Source organism: Trachemys scripta, chromosome 4 (assembly GCF_013100865.1).
Source record: "Trachemys scripta elegans isolate TJP31775 chromosome 4, CAS_Tse_1.0, whole genome shotgun sequence".
Lineage (NCBI taxonomy): Eukaryota > Metazoa > Chordata > Testudines > Emydidae > Trachemys > Trachemys scripta.
The window spans coordinates 17,627,006-17,641,937 of NC_048301.1; the positions used below are offsets into that span (position 1 = coordinate 17,627,006).

The 14,932-nt window shown below is 37.5% G+C and overlaps 1 protein-coding gene across 1 annotated transcript in view; it reads left to right on the forward strand.

Moving 5' to 3' along the window:
* Positions 1–14,932, forward strand: part of JAG2 (jagged canonical Notch ligand 2) — a gene marked incomplete in the record, with an annotated part of 92,386 nt that overhangs the window by 31,713 nt on the left and 45,741 nt on the right. The window contains 3 exon segments of the mRNA XM_034768884.1: positions 4,339–4,393; positions 12,271–12,525; positions 13,865–13,925. Coding sequence (XP_034624775.1) covers positions 4,339–4,393; positions 12,271–12,525; positions 13,865–13,925 — 371 coding nt within the window.

Sequence of the window (14,932 nt, forward strand, 5' to 3'; positions counted from 1 at the left end):
ACACACACACACACACACACACACACACACACAGTACAAGAAGCTGCAAGTTGATATTAGGTTGTTACAAAAGTTATGGATTTTTCATTACTTTAGAAAGGAGGCACTGCACCTTCAGCTGTGGGATTCCCTATTACACACAGTTTTAAACAGCTAATTGATTCTGTATTGCATCTGAAATACAAACCTAATTTGTGTCAGAATCGCTACCACTGAGTATCTACCTTGTATGAGTTGGACTCTTAATAATCATGAGACCTTTGGGTTCCAATGGACTTGACAAAGCTATTGCATACTCTCATTTTAAGAAATGTGGAAGAATAGCATATTGCTAGTTTGAGGTCTGGAATTGGGGATGTTAGTGTATGCAGGTTAATAATTAGTGCACTTAATGTAAGGACAGTGATTCCTGGAATGGGTCATGCTGAACACATGTTTTGAAATAAAGATTCAGAGAAGCTGTAGAATAACTAAACTGGACTTTACCTCAAACTTTCCTAGAATCTAGACTAAACTGTAGCAATCTGAGTAGATTGCAATTTAAAGAACTTTTATGGACAGCAGAGACTACTTTTTAGTAACATTCAAGATGGGTGGGGACTTTGTAGAACCCTTTTCAGATTGGTGTAAACAGAGATCATTGTATATGCAGAAGGCACCTCTGGGTTACTGCATGTGCAAAAAGTGAGACAACCTGAACCTTTAGTCTTGACGGCCTAAAAATCAGGCCCTAAAACATGTAGCCCATTGTTTTAATGCAATTAAAACTGGATGTAATGGCACACTAATGGTAGGAAGACCTTTAAGAGGTAAAACTACAGACTAGAAAATTCTGATCCCTTACATTTTTATGTAATATAAATTAATAAAAGCAGGAACCTAAGCAAAATTCTGAGTTGGGGTTTGGGGGAAGGAATAGATGTTACCAAGCAGGGCCGGATTTAGGGGCAGGCAACCCAGGGGACCACGAGGGTGCTGGGCTTGGGGTGGTTTTTTTTTTCTTTGTTGTTGTTAGTGACAAAAGGGAAAATAGAATGTTTTGTTTCAGGTATTCTGTATGTGGATTCATTTTTCACTAACCTCCGAATGTTCTGGACCTCTGTAGAATCTCATGGAACCTTCCAGACTTTCTGAGAATTACGCCTTCCTTGAACCTCCTAGAATGTTGTCAGCCATACCCTTGTGGGCATACAGGGATGGGGTGTTGCCAATTAGTCAATGAGGTATAAAAACAAAGTGAGAGTCCAGCTGCAATATTGTTTTATTGTGTAATTGTGAAAGTGTACACTTGTTTTAAAACTCGAAGAGTTTAAGTAGCAACTAATAAAGGGCATATTTAATGAGACACCAGAGATATCTATCAAACTCCTATCTATGCAACAGTATTTCTTTTATACTGTTACATGGTAAGCATGGCAAAAGAAGTAATGTTTGACAGTCGCGAGTGGGGAATGCAACTTTTCAAAGCTCAGGCTCATTAAAACATATCTTTGGTGGATGATGGCTGAGAGATTGACAGCCTGCTATTTTATTCCTTGAAAATGCAGTTGGCCAGTCTTTGGAGCGCTCTGATTCTGTGCTTCAGTTCACAAGGGTAAAGGCGAGAAAAGCGACCTTTTTGAACTAGGGTTAACGTTCTAAGGCTGTCACCTACTGTAACACTATTTAATACTGGTCCACCTGATCTTGGTGCCCAGTTAAATTTCTCGATGTTAGTACACTTCAGTTATTAAAATTAAAATGTTTCTATAATCTTAGAGGAAAACATTTTTACTTGCTTATATATGGCATGAATAATACAGAGTTACAGATCCTAGTGTGCAAATTTATCATCTTAGATGACCGGGATAAATTATGCGTGCAAATTGTGCATCAAAGTTGTGAAATGGGCCACAAATGTAATAAAAAATAAGGTATTCAAAAGTTTAACAAAGGGGGGGATGGGGACTCTGAAGATGCTCCTTGCCTGTAGTACCATTCGATTTAAGACCGGTATTTGAGCTCACATTCAAAAGCAAGACAGCAATAGAGAAACTATGTAATACATCAAAAATTATAATATCCTTACTAGAATAACGTTCAGTCAGAGGGCTGCCAGAATATATGCTGAGAATCTCTTAACCACTAGAATACAACTTTCATGGAGTATTTGTCTATCCCTGTTGTATGTAGTTTCTGAGATTTTACATTTATACTCTAAATGAATAGTAACCGTGTAAGAAATGTGCGTTTAGATAGGTCTTAAAACTTTGAGTAGCACAGCTACATATCATTTCAACTGTTCCTCACAGGATCCCTCTTACCACCAGTTTAATAATAATTAATAAAAAGGGGGTGGGGGAAGGTCTTTTGGAAATGTAATGGCTGCTATTACGCTTTGAACAAGTAACGAATTGTCTTTTTCCTAGCTATGCTCTTACCAGCTGTCCTTTTCCAAAGCAATCTCTCACTAAAAAGATCCACTTCCCTGCCCCATACTGTTGTTGTCCCCTTGTTACCTCCTCCAATCAGAAATTGGGCTAACTCTTTCCTGGTACTTTGGTAAATGAAAAGTTATTTATACTAAAATTATCAGTTGACAAGCTGCAAAGTGCAGGAGTCTGCAGAATTCTAGAGAGACCCCTCAAACCATAACAAACTGCATTTTTAGCTGAAAGTGCATGAGGCGCATTTATTCAGAGATTGTAACCAATGTCCCCAATATTCACATAACTCTCAGCATTTTTGTATCTAAGAAATGAGGTCTAGAACATGCATGTCTAAATAGGCTCTGCTGACTTCTTGTAGTATACCTACAGAAACCAAAACAATTGGCATTTTTTAAAATACTCTATTTTTATCTTCTAGGGGTGCTGCACAAGTTATGCTTTTAAAGCATGTAAACTTTGGAGTCTTAACAAGCTCTTTTGAGAGGGGCTAAGTGCTAAAGAACTATGGTCAAACACTGGTATACGTCTGCTAATGTAAAGGTAGGGTAGCCCTAGATAGCCTTCCTTGCTGCCTCCTTCCAAAAATAACCATGTAAATTGACCCAGATCCCTTTTCCTAACAAGGGGCCTTCTAGTTGAAAACTGAACTTGTCCAGGTCACTTCAACTCTGTGACTGCTGTACTTAAGGAATGTTGCACATACTAAATTTTGTACAACTAAGTGTGGTATATGAGAACTTGAGACTTTTTTTATGCCTCTAATTTATGCATAAAGTGTATGAATATTGTATGTTTCCCATAAGAGTTCTGGGGTGCTGTTGCACAGCTGGTTTTGTTTTAGTTACATTTATATGAGCACTTCAGTTTGATGTAAACAAGACTGTAAGATAATATAGTAGATAAACAGCTATTCTCAGTTGAAACTAAGATCTAGTAAATATTTAGACCTACAAATAGGACTCTAGTTTCCCCGCTGAGTAAGTACAGCACTTAAATGTGCTAGACAGTTATGATCCGACTAATTAGATACTGTGGGTGTAAACAATATTCAAGACTGTTTGAAAGCTTTTAACTTTAAAGCTTTCTTCTTCCCCACTGCTGCCTCCAAACTATAGCTACTTTAGTCTAGATCACAAAACCTGGGAAGTGTTGCTTTCACTTTTTTTTTTTTTTTTTTTTTTTTTTTTTCCCCCTAGAAAGGGAACATGTTGTTCACCAAAGAATGTTTTTCTCCCTCCGTTTCCCCCTCCCCCCATCACTCCCCAAATATGCTCTGTTTAATTTTGCTGACGAGCCCAGCCTTTTCTAGGTACATTCTTCACATTTCCCCTTTTATGAAAAGATCAGTCAAAATTTTTGGTAGGTTTTAATAATGAAGCACTCTAAATCTAAATCAGGGATCAGTTTAGAATATTGGATTTTTGGACATCTTCATGGTGGTTTTCCTCTTCTTAATTTATTTTAGCCTAAACACTTATTAGCTATTTCTTGTAGCTAGTAGTTCCATACAACTGAAGTGAAGTGTTGTTTTTGTTTATTTATTTAAAATAGGATTAATTTATACAGTTGTGGTGTTCAGCCTAATTGGAACTAAAACTTATGTTGGCTATAGAGGGTCTTCATATGTGTTTTATTTCTTAGTGCTGTTTTATATTGCTTAAACCAGCTCTGCTTCACAAACTAATGCTGCTAATGCAATATTTTAAATAGTATCTTTGAAGAATTTCACATTATTCCAAAAAAAGTGAAGTTTTTGAGATTGCTTTGCTTTGAACCTTGGATCTTTCTTGGCAGTAACACATGCTGTTTCCAAATCACGGTTTCTGGCTGGCTTTGTAAATATGGATGGGTGGGTGGGTTGGTCGGTTTTGTTTAACCGGTATCTAACTAGTGTTTTGTTTCTTTTCAGAGATCATTCACATTAATAATAGAAGCTTGGGACTGGGATAACGAAACAAAAAATGGTGAGTATTTATGAAGAACTTCCATATTTTGCTCATCCAAAAGTGTATTTACACAATGTACCGCAAAATTGTGCACGTTTGAAACTGGAATCTTGGATTTGGGAAGCATTTTCTGAATGCATGTGTCCTGGGATATTGCACTGAAAACTGGAAGTTTACCAGGGAAAAATGTAGGTTAATAGTCACTAAAACTTCTAATGTGGCTCATTGTTAAAGGTAAATGAAACCTCTGAAAGCATAATAGTCAGGGGCAGACATCCATACGTGTGCGCACGCGCACGCACACACACACACACACACTGAATAGCAGTTCTCTGTGATAAGTGGAAAACTTGTTAGAAGCCTGATGGAAGGAAAATGTGACTCATAGTTTTGTCCAGCTATTTGAGGGACTGGATGATGGCAAGTGAATATATTCTAGTCATTGGTTCCTGATGCCCTGTAGTTTTCAATTGTGTTTCAAGACTTGCTTGTCTTTGAATGCTCTTTTTACTAGGGGAATTGTGCCCACACAATTGACCCCCGTCTCCCCTCCTACTCACACTCACACTCACACTCACACTTTTTTTTTTTTTTTTTTTTTTTTTTCTTCTTTGGTCTCTGCAGCTCCTACTTAACTAACTCTATTTCTCTCGTCCTCATCCATCAAAAGAAAGCATACTTAAATATGATTGACCTCTCTAGCTAACATTCACCATACTTTTGTGGTGTGATTTTTATATTTATATATAAATATTATGCAATTCCTTTTCTACATTGTTTTTGCCCTATAATTTCACTAGTACTTTGTCACTCTTTTTGGTTTAAAAAAAAAATTATTTACTAACTGGCTGGTGCAGACAACATGGGCAGGGATGTCCCCTTGCTGTTTCTTGAAAAATAGAGCGTACTGTAACATTTAAAGTGGACTGAGTTAACTGGTCACCATTTCTTCTCCCAATAGCATAAAAGAATCTAATTTGAACACCCTGTTTAGGAGCACATATAAATATGATACCCCCATAACTTTTTTGTCTTGATTAGTGGTGCTGGGTTTTGAATGTTAAGAGTAGTTAAAGCTTCATGACTTCTATGATGGCTACTGTTAAAGCTGATTTAAATTTAGAGGAAGGTAAAAGAGAGGTTGGAAATCTCAAACTTTGGCAAAATATTTCACTTTTCAGACTAGCTCAGGGCTCCCCCCCCCACTTTGTATCAGCCCATTTAAGAGGACAACCATGCTTATTCAAGTAGTGGATGGATGCCTTCCTAAATGAGACCTAAAGCATAGGTTCTAGTTAAGCTTGGGTAATATGATGAAGTTAAGATTTTAGAGTAAATGCTAAAAAGGCTTGATACAAACCTTTTTGCTCTAGTAACAGATATTTAAAACTCTGTGCTATATTGTATAACAAAACAAAAAGCACTTCAGCTGCACTAAAGAATGTAGTTACAAATCAAAACAGTGGTTTGATAGCTTTATATCTGGGAGACCTATATTAGGGTAGCTGGCTTGCCAACGTGAACCTGACCAAAGAGAAACAATTGTCTGTTTCAGATATTAAACATTGAATTTTGTCTTGCACTGGTATCATTCCAGAATGCCCTCAAAATTGAATATATTTTGAGTAATTGGATGCTAAATTGTTTTGTGCTAAACTGAAGTATTCTACTCTGTTCTCTTGGATTCGCTCTTGTGGACTTGAAACCACTAAGAATCCAGCTGGTAGTGGCACTAATAGCAGTCCATACCAATGCATTTAGGAGCATAATTAGATGTTCATTTTTTTTAACTTCCTTAGCATCTGTAATACCTTCATATTTGTAAGGTGCTTTGAGAACACATCTATACGAAATATCTTTGTTAAATTCTGGCAGAACTATGTTGCTTATAGAATTGAAAATAAAATCAAGCTGACTTTAAAACTTTATATTTTGTGCTACTAGCACTAACTAAGCCAGGTTCTGCTACTAGTCTGTGCTAACACTACGGTCTGTGAAAGCTCCCTGTCCCCTCCAGGTTCCAGGGATGACAACTGGAGTAGGCAGTAGTGCAGCCTGAATGGGTTCAGCTCGCCTCGATCTCTGGACCATAGCTCTGTACAAAATGGAGGAATTCAAGTGCGGTATAAATCCAGCCTCTACTTTTGAAAACTTCAAAAGATACATTTAAATCTCTAGAAGGAACTGAAGTAGCAGCCATGCAGTAAAGCTTCACACTAGCATACTCAAATTACATAGTGCTATCTGGCAAATCCCCTCAGAGGTGGAGAAGGAAAGCACTATCCATTGAGCATGCATGGAGCCCTCTGCTTTCAGAGGGGGAGATGTGGTGTCACATCTAGTATACATTTGACGTGTCTTAGACATTTATAAACATGAGCTGATGAAACCTCAGTGCTTCTGTGACACTTTTGTAACTTCTTACAATGTCTTGTACATTCAGAACTTAAAATGACTTTACCTTTCCACTAAGCTTCCTTTAAAATTCAGTCGGTGGTTTTGGGGCCTGAGGGAATGGCTAATGTTTTTACAATCTTGTAAAACGCATATACAGGAAGACTTTATTATAATAAACTTCATTGAGTCTAGAAAAACACTTGTGGACTGAGCGATAGTCCATAAGCATTTTTTGGTATCTGTCAGTGATGGAGTTGCATAACCTGTAGAAGACCACAGAATTGTCAGAATACAGTTTGCAGCGCTAAGGAAAGTGCTAATGTGTAGGCATACAAGTGCAGTTGAGTGGAGTAAATTTCCTTCATTCTTGGGTGCATGCTAATGTAGTTAGTTGGACTGACATCTGAAACCCCAAAACAAAACCTTAAATCTGAATTTGTGAAGCCGTTATCAATCCCATAACCTGACAAGGCACCAATTAAACAAAATACCAGATTTGTGAAGTGAAGCTATTTATCATCCCCTTAATGTTGTAACTCTGCAATTTAAGCTTGCTATTTTAGGGTTCTAGGAAAGACTCAACATTGGAGGTTTTAAAGAACATTCTTTATCTAATGAGGCTTAGAGACCCTATTTTATAAGCAGGCCAAAAACTACCAGATCTTCTACTTGTACTTCCTGTCTTTTTCTCTTCCATCCCCTTCCCTTTTTGTGCTTTGTTTCTCTTCTGCTTCCTCTCAAATTTTCCTAGCCCAGTATCTTGTTAAAAAATTGATGCTTCAAAGAGTTGCTGTAAGCAGCATTACTTTACTTGTGATTGGAAGAAAGTGGATGTGCTGAGGTTCTTGGGTTTTTTGTTTGTTGGTTTGTTTTTGGGGTGGAAGGAACGGACAAATTGCATGGATGTAAAACTGATGTATAGGTCTAGCTTAGCTTCTCTCCTCTCAGACATAACAGGCCCTCCTGTCCACTTTCCAGCTGTCATTTGATTTAGTCTTGTCTGCAAAGGGATTAAACTGCATTAATTGTGTGCACCTTCTCATTCAGAATTAAAGTGGCCTTAATTCAGTAAACCAGTTATCATACAAGTCCCACATGAGGATTTAATGCAGTTTAACTAATCTACTTCTAATTCACACCATTAGTTAATTTGGATTAAATTTCATGAGTGGCCTCAAGTAGACAAGCCTTTAGATAGAATCATTTTCTTTTCTACTAGGAGTGGGAAGGAAGATTGTCTTTGGCCCAGCGTAGACCCTTAGGAAAGCAAGCTAGTGTCTGCTTGGTAAAGTAGTTTGGAATTTAACTACCTGCCAGCCTCCTACTTGAGGGTCCTGGCATATTTCCTTCTTTACTGCAAGCCTCTGTGAAGAGGGGATAGACTCACATTCACTTTCCTCTCCTATAAGATCAGTCATAAAATATAAGAAGGCCAGAGGCAAAACACTGGCTGTTGTCTTCCAGATCCTCCCTTGAAGGGCTGCAAGGTCTCAGCCAGAGCCTGTGGAGGTGAGTGGTTCAGAAGAGACTAATTTCTCCAGAACCTATTTTCTGATATGGCAGAACCGTATTGAAATTAACAGCAGGTTTCTGGGTATCTATTTCCTTGCAGATGACTGGTAGGTGGTGTCTAGGCACCAGCCAGTAACTACATTTTTGTTAATGTAAAACCCATGACAGCGGCAGATCTGGTGATAAACAGGGAAATCATTCTTCTTTTTTTTGTTTTGGTTTCTTGAGTAGGTAGAATCTATGGCACAGCTACCGATTGCAGATACAGCTATGGCATCTCTGTCAAAGCCATCTTTTGCGGGGATTCCTTTCCTAAAGACCAGGTGGGCTGCGAGGTCTAATATTAACTCAGAAGAAACTCTAAGAGCATCAGCTGCTCTCATGCAAGCCTCTCTGCCACCTTTATTTTCCAAAGAAATAGGCTTGTGGGAAAACTGATTCCTGATCACAGAAAAAAGTCAAATTACTATTGAGTATGGTGTCTCTTGTTTGTCTCTGTCGCATACACTTCCTTTAACCGGTAAGACTTGCAGCAAGATAAGTTTCTTAAATACCCTGCCAAGTAACCCTAGCTCAGAACTAGGAAAAGTCCCTTTTGCCAAATTTACAGAAGTGAAGTTTTGTAGGCTGCCTGGAGACTGGTTAGACAAGGTCATAAAATAAACTTTAAAAGGCAACTCCTTGATGAGATAAAGGAGTTTTTGGCCTAGCAGTGGAAGAGCCATGTTAGTATTCTTCCACCACTCTTCCTTTGGATAGGCCAGCTCCTGACTACATATCGCAGTCCTTGTTTTAAAACACACATGGCATTAAGGGGCCTTCTTCATCTCTACTCTTGAAGTAGACTATGATCCTGATAACACCGGAACTCTGAGAGCTGATTAACAACTTTTTTCCTCCCTTCCCCCACCTTACCTCCTCTACTTGGCCCAGAGCCAATTCCTTGTATTTCCTAAATAAATACTTATCTAGGCTTCTAAATAATCTCTCAGGCAGGAGCTCCAGGAAGAATTCCCAAAAATGAAAATATTTTCCAGGATGGCTATAACTTATTCTGAAAGAAGGCAAAGTGGGGAATTTGGGGCATTTGAACCTCACTTCTGATTCATGAACAAAGTTCTGCATGGAAATGCTAGCAACAACTCTTCCAGAAATAATCAATATTTTAATGCCTTAACTGAATCTAATGAATGTGCACTAGCCCACTTATGTTTAATGAGGTTTCATTACCAAAGCTACTCCTTTTAGTTCAGGCCTTAAGTCAGGTGGATAGCAATACCTCGGCAGGTTTTTCCAAGAGTATATGGTGGTAGTCATTGCAGCTCTTAGTTTGTAGACACTATGTAGATTTCTCACACTTGGAAAACCGTTATCAATGCATTTTTACTTGAGCCACCATGATAGTCAGTCCTTGGGGTCATGTAGGTTCTTAACTGAGGAAGAGTGCCATTGTACTAAGCTGAAGGATAAACAACATAGCAGTTGGAGTGGATTCTACATCCTTCTACCACTTGGTTCTGTTCCTGCAGTTTAAATAAATTAAAAAAAAAAAAGTGTAAATATATCTCCACGTGTACGTACTCATGTATATGTGGAGATATATATATGTGGATCTCACGGTCACTAACTTTTTCACATGTAATACCCCACACTAGGTTTTAATATGTCCTTATTTGGCTTTGAAGTTTCTTCTTTGCAGAGCTTTAGGGTGGCCCATCCGAGGTGTATATTCTGCCTATTCTGATCTGTCCATGTGCTGCAGCAGAAGAAAAAAACCCACGTAAAAGGACTTATGGGCATGTCCTTAAAGAACAGCAATAGGCAGATATTTGAACTTGTCTATCTTATAAATTCAATTTTTAATACAAGCCAGTCTCAACAGACTTAAATCGCTTTCTTGTGTGGATTTTTACTGTTTCAGATCTTCCTACTTTTTATATTTACTGCTAACTTTTTAAAAATATTTACTGGGCTTGAGGAAGTAACTAGCCCCAAATCCTACTGAAACTTGAGCGCCTTGTCATGCTTGAACTAAACTTGCATAATTCTTGCATCTGAATTCTTTAATTTTTGAAGGGAAGATGTATATGTCATACACTAATGACAGAACTTAAGAGGAAATGCTATTACATTGTTTTTTGGGAGGGGGCAGGACTTCTACTTCCAGAGACTATACTTCTATAGTCGTCTTCTTCTAATGTTTGAATGACTTTTATTTGAAAAATGTTCACTCTAGTCCCACTGAAGTCCTCTAGTCTTTACCAAAGAGGTATAACTATGGCAACAGACATACAAGAGGCCCCATACTGTCACAGTGTGCTTAGCCATGATAAGGGCAACAGGGTCACAGGTCTCATGTTCATCTTCTAAGACTGCCAGCAAGACTGTTATGCTAATTATGATTGTCTATTAGTAATGGGATAGACAACACAAACCTACTTTGCATAGGGTGCTGAAACCATGTAGTAGTAACAGTGTCATTCACTACCAGCTAGGGTGACCAAACAGCAAGTGTGAAAAATTGGGATGGGGGTGGGCGGTAATAGGATCCTATGTAAGACAAAGACCCAACAATCGGGACTGTCCCTATATAATTGGGACATCTGGTCACCCTACTACCAGCCTGGGCTGGGCTAGATGTGAGCCATAAACCTGGAGATATGGGATTTGATCTTTCAATGTGGAAACTGTCTACTCATCTTAGCTTTCCTTTTGTGCTTTATTTTTATTTATTTGAAACATTTGGTGTTCAAAGAAAACAAATGCTAAAGTATCTTTATTTAGCACATTTTGTTATGTATGAAGTCAGTACATTCATGACCACTTCAGGGGTAGTTATAACCTCTTCACGGGAGTAAAAGTAGTATGTGCAATTTTAGATGACTTTTTTCTAGATTAACTTCCGTAAGTGATACCATGTGATTAACCTTTCATTTTAGGATTTTATATACATAACATCTGGAGTAGGGGAAGTAATGCTTATTATAGTTTCTAAACACTGAATGCTAGCTAAAGCTCTCTTCTGGTGAACAAATACATTTTTTTTGTATTGCTTATGAAAACTTTCAATGCTGGCAATCATTAAGTCTTCTAACTATATAATATGTATAATGGTAGCAGTTCCTTAAATCTGTGTCCTATAACCCTCTTGTCGGGTGAGACTACTTAAGGCATGAAGTCCACTCAGTCCTTTAATTCACTGTGATTGCCACCTGCCATGCTTTATTTTATTTATTTATTTATTTTAGACTCTCTTTTTTCCTAGAGAAGAATATGAAAGTTACACAATGGTGAAATGCTATTCATTTAATTGTACTGGAAAAAATGAACAAGTGATAAAGTAATCCTGAATATTCCATATATTACCTTGAGTTTACTCTCTCTAATTCTAGATGTCTTGCTTCCAAATAACACATGCAGTCTCACTTTGGCACTTTTTAAGTCATGGATTTCAAATTTTGGAGGGAGGTTCCATGAGGTGGATGAGCTTTTTACATACATAAAACAGGATTTATTGAGGGATACAATTGTATGCGCCTATTTAGAGCAACCTAGCTGAACATACTATGGGCTTTTTTGTTGTTGTTGTTTTTTTGTTTAATTACTCGTATCAGAGAACCCCTATTCCAACAATTTATTTACTGGATTTATGCAGATTTTGCAGTTTAAGAATAAAGAACAGAGCCTCATATGAAGCTAAACTTGTTGATTGACATTGTGTGGGTATGGTGTATTTGGAAGCATTGACAAAAAGCCATTTCCTATTGATTATATTCTATTTCTTAAAGTCCTATAACTTTGCGAGGCAGAGAAATAAATTTGGGGTTAGTAGCCCTTTAGCAACTTAAGTGTTTTTTGTTTGTGTTTTTGTTTTTTTTTGTGTGCTGAAGGTCTTTCTAACAAATTAATACAGGAAAAAAAGTAATTTTGCGTAGTGTGCATCCGGCTTGCAATATATTAGGGTTTTTGTTTTCTCTTTATAAAAGATGAAGAGCTGTTAATAGAGAGAGTGTCGTATGCTGGTATGATCAACCCTGAGGATCGGTGGAAGACACTACCATTTAAGGGGCATGTAGCTCATTTTGAAGTGCAAATAAGAGTGAAATGTGATGAGAATTACTACAGCACGCGGTGCAATAAATTTTGCGGACCTCGTAATGACTTTGTTGGTCACTACACGTGTGACCAATATGGAAACAAAGCCTGCATGGAAGGTTGGATGGGAGACGAATGTAAACAAGGTAATACTTTGTTTACTATTTTACATAATTGTTGTTGAAACAAGAAGTCCTATTGAGGTTGAATCTTTTTTAGCATGCTGCGCCAACTATACTGCCATGTGCACTAGCACAATACAAATAGATTTGCTTTGTTGTTAGAGCTGGGCAAATAATGGGTTTTTCAGTTTGCTGGCAATTCCAAAAAAAATCATTTAGAATTGAACCATAAGCTAACTTGATCATTCTCTTTTCCTGGCCCAATGCCTATTCACTATCCCTATGAATGACTATGAATTGCCACTATGAATGCAAGCACTATTTTGTTGCTGGACGCTTCTTTTGCTTTTAAAAAACAACAAAATAAAAAAACCCGACTTGCTCTAGTAAGAGTGAAGTGAGGCTCTTGGGCAGAATCTGATAAAGGGATCCAGTTGCTGTAGAGAGGACTTGTCTGACTGCCTATCAAATCAGGTCTTTAAACCAGTGAATTAAATGCCCTTTTAACTTAAACTGAAGGTACCGGTTAACTTTGTTCAAGGAGCTAACTTTTTAAGAAAAAATGATACATTATAGCTTAATAACAGATTTCTAAACTGAAGATAGCTTTAATAACATTTTACAGTACCAGATTCAGTAATGCTATGTACATTTTTTCCAGTCCTGGAAAAATGTCCTTGTAACTCTTGAAAATGAGGATAAAGCTGTTTAAAGTTTAATGTATACAAAGCTGAAAGCTTTCTGATGTCTGTTCATGTTCAAGTGCAGTCCTTCTTAAATATACCTGGAATGTTCAATTTAGTCCCACAGCATTTTTCCTCCTATCTTTCAGTGAGTAACTAGCACTAAAATTGTTTGTTTTTTCACTTATGACAGAATTAAAGTGATGAGAGAACACCAGTTTATAGCTATTCTAGCCAATATTGTATAATTTTTGCAGGTGTACCGGTCTTTAGTTCTACATTTCTTATTTTAAAAGGTTGAGTAACTTAAAATGTCTGAACCCATGTAACAAATCAAATTGGTAGAACATTAAAACTGTAATCCATGTTTTGTAGATCCATGCTAAACAAGAGTCTACCTCAGTTGGTTTTATAAAAACAGCTAGCTTGAAGAGCTAGAATTTTATTTTATTTTATTTATTTATTTTAGACTCTTTTTTTCCTAGAGAAGAATATGAAAGTCATCAACAGTTGTGCTGTTGATGTCTGGAAGAATTAATTGAAAGGAAAAGGATGAGCAATGAATAAGCTACTCCATTATGAAATTGCTTTAATTGCTGGACTAGGAGCTAGTGTTTCTGTATTAACTGAAGTCTTACTGCCCATACTAACTGAAGTCTAAATCTTTTTTCTATTCACAGCTGTATGTAAACAAGGATGTAATTTACTCCATGGGGGTTGCAGTGTACCTGGGGAATGCAAGTAAGTATATGTACTTGGCTATTTTAGTGTGAGGGAAGAACACTGGCTTTCCAGGACTTTGCTTTAAGAGTGATTTTAGCAATTAGGCAGTGTACACAAAATAAAAATTGGCTGGATGGGTATAGATATGGATTATATTCCGTCTATGCAATATTAAGTTACATTTATTTCAGACCTTGAGTTTCACAGAACTTGTTACTTTCAGAGGTTGTCTGCTTCTGTGTTTGTGACTGAAGGGATTTGCAAAAAACACAGTTGGGATTAGATGAGGCACTTCAAACAAGAACCAGTACTGTGTTCTATTTAAAGATCACCTGCAATAGCAGAAAATTTATTAGCCTGCTCTAACTTTGAATATTTCTAGGTCTCCCATAGGTCTCATCCAGGTCTTCTGGAAAAACAGACAGTCTTTCACTTCAATTGGTTTTTATTTATTTATGTGTTAAAGAATGGGTTGTATGGGTAGATGGTATTTTCCCAACTCCAGCACAAAAGGTACATTCTGGATCAGTGCCAAACTCAACCCTTTTCTTGAGGTCCTATTTTTCAATTGAGATAACACTAAATAAAACACCGCCTATGCATTCTACTCCCAGCCAGGCCTGTTCTTAGGGTTTCTTGCAGGTATGTCTCAGACTCTATTTCCCTCTGGGTTGAACCACGTAACTCTACTCTGAAAATAAAAGGAAGGTGAACAGGTAGTGCCTGCCACAGTGGACATGAATTGGTTATCACTTCCATGCAGGAGTTCTAACATCTGTTAACAGGGTCGGTCAAGAGAACCAGTGCTACCTTATTGCAGCTGGCTTTGTAAATCTACTTGTCCCAACTCTTCAAAACTTGCCGCTTGTACAAGTACTCAAAAATGTTTGTGGCCAAAGCATAAGCATCAGTCTATTCTCCTGTAATTATGTACTACTTGCCAGCTTATCAAAACACTGAGTTCACTGTTAATTAGACACATTCTTTATTTGTTAAGAAAATATCTTGCAGCTCTCAACATGAAA